Source organism: Entelurus aequoreus, linkage group LG21 (genome assembly GCF_033978785.1).
Source record: "Entelurus aequoreus isolate RoL-2023_Sb linkage group LG21, RoL_Eaeq_v1.1, whole genome shotgun sequence".
NCBI classification, from domain to species: Eukaryota; Metazoa; Chordata; class Actinopteri; order Syngnathiformes; family Syngnathidae; genus Entelurus; species Entelurus aequoreus.
The window spans coordinates 9,920,453-9,930,089 of NC_084751.1; the positions used below are offsets into that span (position 1 = coordinate 9,920,453).

Below are 9,637 nucleotides of genomic sequence, written 5' to 3' on the forward strand. Positions count from 1 at the left end.
ACTGTAAGTATAAGTGCACTCACTGAGACACTTGTGTACTTCAAAGACTACTGTAAGTATAAGTGCACTCACTGAGACACTTGTGTACTTCAAAGACTGCTGTAAGTATAAGTGCACTCACTGAGACACTTGTGTACTTCAAAGACTAGTGTAAGTATAAGTGCACTAGCTGAGACACTTGTGTACTTCAAAGACTAGTGTAAGTATAAGTGCACTAGCTGAGACACTTGTGTACTTAAAAGACTACTATAAGTATAAGTGCACTAGCTGAGACACTTGTGTACTTCAAAGACTAGTGTAAGTATAAGTGCACTAGCTGAGACACTTGTGTACTTCAAAGACTAGTGTAAGTGTAAGTGCACTCACTGAGCCACAGCAAACAATCAGGACCACAACAAGTTCACAACAACTCTCTGCGTGGCTGCAATACACCTCTGAGCCAGCAGAGGGCACAAGTCGGCATCTAATTAGACTCAATCCATCTCCATTAGCAAGGCAGCTCGGGGGCGTGTCCCGCCTAAAGCCCGCCCCCTGCACGCATGTCAATCAACACAGGCTTCATGCTTCAGCTGCCATCCAAAGAAAGACTGAAAGAGGAGCACATCCTCACCTAAGTGGCGGCCGCTAACATCAACAACTCTGCTGGGTCACTTCCTGGTTGTTACCTATTTGCTGAGTCACTTCCTGGTTGTTACCTATTTGCTGAGTCACTTCCTGGTTGTTACCTATTTGGGAGCCAGCCAGCGTCCAACCAGAAGCCATGATGGCGTCTTTAGCCTGGTGGTGATGCCTCCGCTTGTCTTGTAGGAGTCGGCGTCTGACCGGGCTGCTAGCACGCCATCAAGTTGTTGAGTTAGTGAAGTTTGGCCGACACACACGGCCGAGCCCTGGAGGACCCTCCTCCTCCTCCTCCTGCACACGCACGCGCACGTGCACGTGCACGTGCACGACTAAACCGCCACAACAGCTCAAAACAAGGACGTGCACACACGTAATCAGCTTATGGCTTCAGACTTCACGGCCTCCATGTTGGCCTCATCACACGCTCACACCGCAGGCCGCCGCCCACCTGACGACGGCCTACATGGCGAGATTAGCTTGATGGAAAAAAGTGCAGGAATTCACCTCGTGACTTGGAACGGAATGTGCCGGGGCCGCCAGCAGGGGGCGGAGACGCTACCGTCCTGAGCCTGACTCCAGCTAACCCGAAGAGACAAAATGGCCGCTGACCTGAGAGATTGGCGCGCGGCGGTAGCTCTGCGCAGCTTTCCTCGCCGTCGCGCTCGTCGCTGTACACTCCTCGGTGGGCGGGCTCGTGGTAACCGTGGTGATCGTAGTGCGATTGGCGGGGGGCGCGGTCGCTGTCGTGGTTGGAGGAGTGGTGGCGCCGTCTCTTCCGCCTTTGGGACACGGGGACGCCGATGTAGAAGGGCTGAACGTCTGCCAGGAACACACCGCAATGTTCACTTCTTTTTACACTTGGATAACACAGTGTTAAAACATTGCCCGTACACCAGGGGGCTCCAAAGTGCTGATTTTTCAACACATTCAAAAAATACTATTACAAAAAAAGCATCAAAAAGTGGAATAAAAGATCAAATAGTTTATATTTTTCTTTAAAATAAAATCAATGTTGTTATGAATTATTGATCTATTCAAGGCTCCAATTATTTCACAACAAATATTCCACTTTGAAATATTTTTTGGGGAAAATATTACATATTTTGTGTTTGCCTTAAAAAAAAACAAAGTTTTCTACGACAAAAAGGGCATAAAACAAACAAAAAAAACATTAATACAAATAATAAAAACGGATATATCAGAAGCTGATCTAGAGATTTAAGCGTTGAAAGTAAAAAAAATAAAATCTATAACTAATTTTTAACACTTTTATGAGTGGGACCCTTTTGGATCCTCAAGAATTTTAGAGGGATTTAAAAAAAGAAAACAACAAATATTCCACTTTGAAATATTTTTTGGGGAAAATGTTGCATATTTTGTGTGTTTGCCTTAAAAAAAACTGTTTTCTATGACAAAAAGGGAAAAAAACTATTTTAAAAAACTCAATAAAACTTTTATTAAACAGATAGATTTGACGTTTATCTAAAAATGTAAAAAAAGAAAATAATGTATGACATATTTTAACACTTTTACAAGTGGGGCCCTTTTGGATCCCTGAGAATTTCAGTGGGATTTTTTTTTTTTTCACTGTCATTGCTGAAAAAATTATTAATCAAAATCAATGTTGTTATGAATTATTGATCTATTCAAGGCTCCAATTATTTCACAACAAATATTCCACTTTGAAATATTTTTTGGGGAAAATATTACATATTTTGTGTGTTTGCCTTAAAAAAAAAAAGTTTCCTACGACAAAAAGGGCATAAAACAAACAAAAAAAACATTAATACAAATAATAAAAACAGATAGATCAGAAGCTGATCTAGAGATTTAAGCGTTGAAAGTAAAAAAATATAAAATGTATAACTAATTTTTAACACTTTTATGAGTGGGACCCTTTTGGATCCTCAAGAATTTTAGAGAAATTTAAAAAAAGAAAACAACAAATATTCCACTTTGAAATATTTTTTGGGGAAAATGTTGCATATTTTGTGTGTTTGCCTTAAAAAACCCAAAGTTTTCTATGACAAAAAGGGCATAAAACAATTTTTAAAAACTCAATAAAACTTTTATTAAACAGATAGATCTGACATTTACCTAAAAATGTAAAAAAAATAAAAAAAATAATGTACGATAAATTTTAACAATTTTACAAGTGGGGCCCTTTTGGATTCCTGAGAATTTCAGTGAGATTCTTTTATTTTTTATTATTGCACTGTCATTACTGAAAAAATTATAATGATGGGGAAAATATTGCATATTTTGTGTGTTTGCCTTAAAAAAAACAAAGTTTTCTATGACAAAAAGGGCATAAAACAAACATTAATACAAATAATAAAAATGGATAGATCAGAAGCTGATCTAGAGATTTAAGCGTTGAAAGTAAAAATAAATCAAATGTATAACTAATTTTTAACACTTTTATGAGTGGGACCCTTTTGGATCCTCAGGAATTTTAGAGGGATTTAAAAAAAGAAAACAACAAATATTCCACTTTGAAATATTTTTTGGGGAAAATGTTGCATATTTTGTGTGTTTGCCTTAAAAAAACTAAGTTTTCTATGACAAAAAGGGCATAAAATAATTAAATAAAACTCAATAAAACTTTGATTGAACAGATAGATCTGACGTTTATCTAAAAATGTAAAAAAAGAAACTAATGTATGACATATTTTAATACTTTTACAAGTGGGGCCCTTTTGGATCCCTGAGAATTTCAGTGGGATTTAAAAAAAGAAAACAACAAATATTCCACTTTGAAATATTTTTTGGGGAAAATGTTGCATATTTTGTGTGTTTGCCTTAAAAAAAACTACATTTTCTATGACAAAAAGGGAATAAAACTATTTAAAAAACTCAATAAAACTTTTACTAAACAGATAGATTTGACGTTTATCTAAAAATGTAAAAAAAGAAACTAATGTATGACATATTTTAATACTTTTACAAGTGGGGCCCTTTTGGATCCCTGAGAATTTTAGAGGGATTTAAAAAAAGAAAACAACAAATATTCCACTTTTAAATATTTTTTGGTGAAAATATTGCATATTTTGTGTGTTTGCCTTAAAAAAAACTACATTTTCTATGACAAAAAGGGCATAATACAATAAAAATAACTCAATAAAACTTTTATTAAACAGATAGATCTGACGTTTATCTAAAAATGTAAAAAAAAAGAAACTAATGTATGACATATTTTAACACTTTTACAAGTGGGGCCCTTTTGGATCCCTGAGAATTTCAGTGGGATTGTTTTTCTTTTTTTGCACTGTCATTGCTGAAAAAATTATAATGAATCAAAATCAATGTTGTTATGAATTATTGACCTATTCAAGGCTCCAATTATTTCATAACAAATATTCCACTTTTAAAATATTTTTTGGGGAAAATATTGCATATTTTGTGTGTTTGCCTTAAAAAAACAAAAAGGGCATAAAACAAACAAAAAAAACATGACTAAAAATAATAAAAATGGATAGATCAGAAGCTGATCTAGAGATTTAAGTGTTGAAAGTAAAAATAAATCAAATGTATAACTAATTTTTAACACTTTTATGAGTGGGACCCTTTTGGATTCTCAAGTATTTTAGAGGGATTTAAAAAAAGAAAACAACAAATATTCCACTTTGAAATATTTTTTGGGGAAAATATTGCACATTTTGTGTGTTTGCCTTAAAAAAAACTACATTTTCTATGACAAAAAGGGCATAAAACAATAAAAATAACTCAATAAAACTTTTATTAGATAGATCTGACGTTTATCTAAAAATGTAAAAAAAAAGAAACTAATGTATGACATATTTTAATACTTTTACAAGTGGGGCCCTTTTGGATCCCTGAGAATTTTTATTTTATTTTTATTTTTTTTGCACTGTCATTGCTGAAAAAACTATAATGAATCAAAGTCAATGTTGTTATGAATTATTGACCTATTCAAGGCTCCAATTATTTCATAACAAATATTCCACTTTTAAAATATTTTTTTGGGAAAATATTGCATATTTTGTGTGTTTGCCTTACAAAAACAAAAAGGGCATAAAACAAACAAAAAAAACATTACTAAAAATAATAAAAATGGATATATCAGAAGCTGATCTAGAGATTTAAGCGTTGAAAGTAAAAATAAATCAAATGTATAACTAATTTTTAACACTTTTATGAGTGGGACCCTTTTGGATCCTCAAGTATTTTAGAGGGATTTAAAAAAAGAAAACAACAAATATTCCACTTTAAAATATTTTTTGGGGAAAATATTGCACATTTTGTGTGTTTGCCTTAAAAAACAACTACGTTTTCTATGACAAAAAGGGCATAAAACAATAAAAATAACTAAAAAAAACTTTTATTAGATAGATCTGACGTTTATCTAAAAATGTAAAAAAAAGAAAATAATGTATGACATATTTTAATACTTTTACAAGTGGGGCCCTTTTGGATCCCTGAGAATTTCAGTGGGATTTTTTTTTTTTTTGCACTGTCATTGCTGAAAAAACTATAATGAATCAAAATCAATGTTGTTATGAATTATTGACCTATTCAAGGCTCCAATTATTTCACAACAAATATTCCACTTTTAAAATATTTTTTGGGGAAAATATTGAATATTTTGTGTGTTTGCCTTAAAAAAAAACAAAGTTTTCTATGACAAAAGGGGCATAAAACAAACATTAATACAAATAATAAAAACGGATGGATCAGAAGCTGATCTAGAGATTTAAGCGTTGAAAGTTAAAAAAATACTTTTATGAGTGGGACCCTTTTGGATCCTCAAGAATTTTAGAGGGATTTAAAAAAAGAAAACAACAAATATTCCACTTTGAAATATTTTTTGGGGAAAATATTGCATATTAAAAAAAAACCCAAAGTTTTCTATGATAAAAAGGGCATAAAACAATTTTTAAAAAAAACCTCAACAAAACTTGTCTTAAACAGATCTGACGTTTATCTAGAAATGTAAAAAAAGAAAATAATGTATTACATATTTTTACACTTTTACAAGTGGGGCCCTTTTGGATCCCTGAGCATTTCAGTGGGATTTTTTTTTTTTTTGCACTGTCCATTGTCAATTCTATATGTCTAAAACTCAATAAACAAATGTTTAAAAAATTACAAATGAATAATTCTAAATGTTGTATGGTTTAAAAATATCTAAATGGCCCCGCATGCTTTGATTTTTCCGTGTGCGGCCCTCAGTGGAAACAGTGTGGACGCCCCTGCTGTACACTTGAATGAAGGCCACAGTTTGACCCGGGGAACTGACTATTGACATGATTTCCTATGTCAGGGGTTATCCAATACAGCTTGTTTTTTTATTGCACCGCCGCATACTAAAATAGACAAATTCATATGTAATTATTCATGTTAACTATCTTTTTTTTTTTGTATGAATTGTTCTGTAAAATTACAGTTCAACAATAAAACTGATATAATATAAACATTATTTGTGTCTTTTTTGTACATATATGGCCTAGTATTTTGTCTCCAACATGAAAAAATCTAACCAACAAGTGAGTGAGGTTCTCCTGATTGATTGACAGGTGCAAGGTTCTCCTGATTGATTGACAGGTATGTGTGTGTGTTGCCTCACCGTCCCTCGTCGTCGTCATAGCGACGCTGAGCTCGGCTCCTGGCGTGCTGGTCCATCCTGAAAGTCACAACAAGCCTCATTAGACGCAGGACGTGGACACGTGTGACGGGGGTCGATGGCGGGAACGCAGGCCAACGCCGTGGGAACACCCCCTTCCCCCCAACGCCCCCCCCCCCCATCCAGTGAAAATACACCCAAACAAAGGTAATTTAGCAATAAAGTGGGTCAAACTTTAGAGACGCCACTCTGAAGTCACGCCAGGTCAACATGGCCGCCCGATGGGAGACTTTCTGTGCGGTCGCCATGGCGCTGACTCTCAACAATGTTAACCCAGGGGAGAAGGGGGGCGGGGGGGGGGTGTTGCAGGCTGATCAATAGTGTCATTGGCGATCGCTAACGAGTTCCTGAAGCCTGATCAGTGACTGTGAAGGTCACACACACTCACACGCTTCCATCACTCGCGGGGACTTCCTGTGGCGTTACTTTGCATGCAAAGACGTGGTCAACACGCCGCCAAGGTGGCAGGAAGAAGTATTACCACATCCTTTGCAGTGCAGCAGAAGTGAGGCCTTTGTAACCATGGCAACGCAACACCTCTGTGCCGCCGCCCCCGCTTCCACACGTGCACGTTCCAACAAGAAGTGAAAAAGTTCTTACCTGAATGAGAAGAAGAAATAGGAGTGCAGAACCAACAGTCAGTGCGTCGTGTGCATGTGCGGAGTCGCCAACAAACGAAGTGAGAACTCTCACACACACACACGGACTCAATGCTCCTGTGTGTGTGTGTGTGTGTGTGTGTGTGTGTGTGTGTGTGTGTGTGTGTAGGTGTGTGTGTGTGTCGTGTGTGTGTGTGTGTGTGTGTGTGTGTGTTGTGTGCGTGTGTGGTGGTGTGTGTCTGTGTTACCTGAGGGCATCCATCGACATCCATGTTCTATTTCCAGGCTGGCTGATGTTTCCATGTGTGATAGTTAGCCAGTGAAACACAGCAGGATGACATCAACCTTCATTACAACACATGAATAATTACATTATAATCAACAATAATAATAACATTATAATCAACAATAATAACAACGTTACTATCAACAATAATAACATTATAATCAACAATAACAATAAAATGATATTTAACAATAACAACAACATTATAATCAACAATAATAATAATATAATCAACAATAATAATAACATTAGAATCAACAATAACAGCAACATTATAATCAACAATAATAATATTATAATCAACAATAATAACATTAGAATCAACAGTAATAACAACATTAATAATCAACAATAATTACACTATAATCAACAATAATAACATTATAATAAACAATAATAATATAATCAACAACAATAAAATTATAATCAACAATAATAACATTATAATCAACAATAATAATAACATTATAATCAACAATAATAACATAATCAACAATAATAATACAATTATAATCAACAATATCAACAACATTATAATCAACAATAATAACATTATAATCAACAATAATAACATTATAATCAACAGTAATAAATTATAATGAACAATAATAACATAATCAAAATAATAACATAATCAACTATAATAATACAATTATAATCAACAATATTAACATTATAATCAACAATAATAATAACATTATAATCAACAATAATAACATAATCAACAATATTATAATCAACAATATTAACATAATCAACAATAATAACATTAGAATTAACAATAATAATACAATTATAATCAACAATATTAACATTATAATCAACAATAATAATAACATTATAATCAACAATAATAACATAATCAACAATAATATATAATCAACAATATTAACATAATCAACAATAATAACATTAGAATTAACAATAATAATACAATTATAATCAACAATAATAATAACATTATAATCAACAACAATATAAATAACATTATAATCAACAATAATAACATTATAATCAACAATAATAATATTATAATCAACAACAATAATACAATTGTAATCAACAAAAATAACAACATTATAATCAACAATAATAATAACATTATAAGTATAAATAATAACATTATAATCAACAATAATAATATTATAATGAACAATAATAATACTATAATCAAAAATAATAACAATCAACAATAATAATACAATTATAATCAACAATATTAACATTATAATCAACAATAATAACATTATAATCAACAATAATAACATTATAATTAACATTATTAACATAATCAACAATAATAACATTAGAATTAACAATAATAATACAATAATAATCAACAATAATAATAACATAATCAACAACAATATGAATAACATTATAATCAACAATAATATTATAATCAAAAACAATAATACAATTATAATCAACAAAAATAACAACATTATAATCAACGATAATAATAACATAAGTAACAATAATAACATTATAATCAACAATAATATTATAATCAACAATAACAACATTATAATCAACAATAATAATAACAACATTATAATGTTCCTTCTAGTGTCGTACAAATGTACAAAACCCAAAAGCAGTGAAGTTGGCACGTTGTGTAAATGGTCAATAAAGCAGAATACAATGATATGCAAATCATTGTACATCAAATCTACATCAAATCCGCAGCCTCCGTAACAGAACCTCCAGGTTCTGTAACAGCTTCTTCCCTCAGGCCATAAGACTCTTGAACGCATCATAATAATCCCCTCAATTCCCTCCAAAAACAGTGCAATATATTTATCTGTACAGTAATCTATTTATTTATATCTGCACCTTGTTGCTCTTTTATCCTGCACTACAACGAACTAATGCAACAACATGTTGTTCTTATCTGTACTGTTAAAGTTCAAATTTGAATGAGAATAAAAGGAAGTCTAAGTGTAAATCCTGTTCTACTTATATTCAATTGAATAGACTGCAAAGACAAGATACTTAATGTTTCAAACTGGAAAACTTTGTTATTTTTTGCAAATATTAGCTCATTTGGAATTTGATGCCTGCAACATGTTTCAAAAAGCTGGCACGAGTGGCAAAAAAGACTGAGAAAGTTGAGGAATGCTCGTCAAACACTTATTTGGAACATCTCACAGGTGAACAGGCTAATTGGGAACAGGTGGGTGCCATGATTGGGTGTAAAAGCAGAATGCTCAGTCGTTCACAAACAAAGACGGGGCGAGGGTCACCACTTTGTCAACAAATGCGTGAGCAAATTGTTGAAGAACAACATTTGTCAACCAGCTATTGCAAGGAATTTAGGGATTTCACCCTCTACGCGCCGTAATATCATCAAAAGGTTCAGAGAATCTGGAGAAATCACTGCACGTAAGCCATGATATTACACACCTTCCATCCCTCCCACTGTCAGTAACTACAGTTGGTCGCTACATCTGTAAGTGCAAGTTTTAAAACTCTATCAAAACAAGG

The 9,637-nt window shown here is 33.1% G+C and overlaps 1 protein-coding gene across 4 annotated transcripts in view; it reads right to left on the reverse strand.

Moving 5' to 3' along the window:
* LOC133638330 (electrogenic sodium bicarbonate cotransporter 4-like) overlaps positions 1-1,416 on the reverse strand; it is a 32,408-nt gene extending 30,992 nt beyond the window's left edge. For 3 of the 4 annotated variants that reach the window (XM_062030847.1, XM_062030846.1, XM_062030844.1), the window contains exon 1: positions 1,231-1,416. Coding sequence is in view for 1 of the 4 variants with exons in the window: in XM_062030845.1 (XP_061886829.1) it covers positions 726-762 (37 nt within the window). In the remaining 3 variants the exon portion in view is untranslated. Of the gene's footprint in view, positions 1-725; positions 984-1,230 lie in introns of those variants that run through there. The other variant, XM_062030845.1, reaches the window with a different exon arrangement.
* Between the last annotated feature and the right edge of the window lie 8,221 nt (positions 1,417-9,637).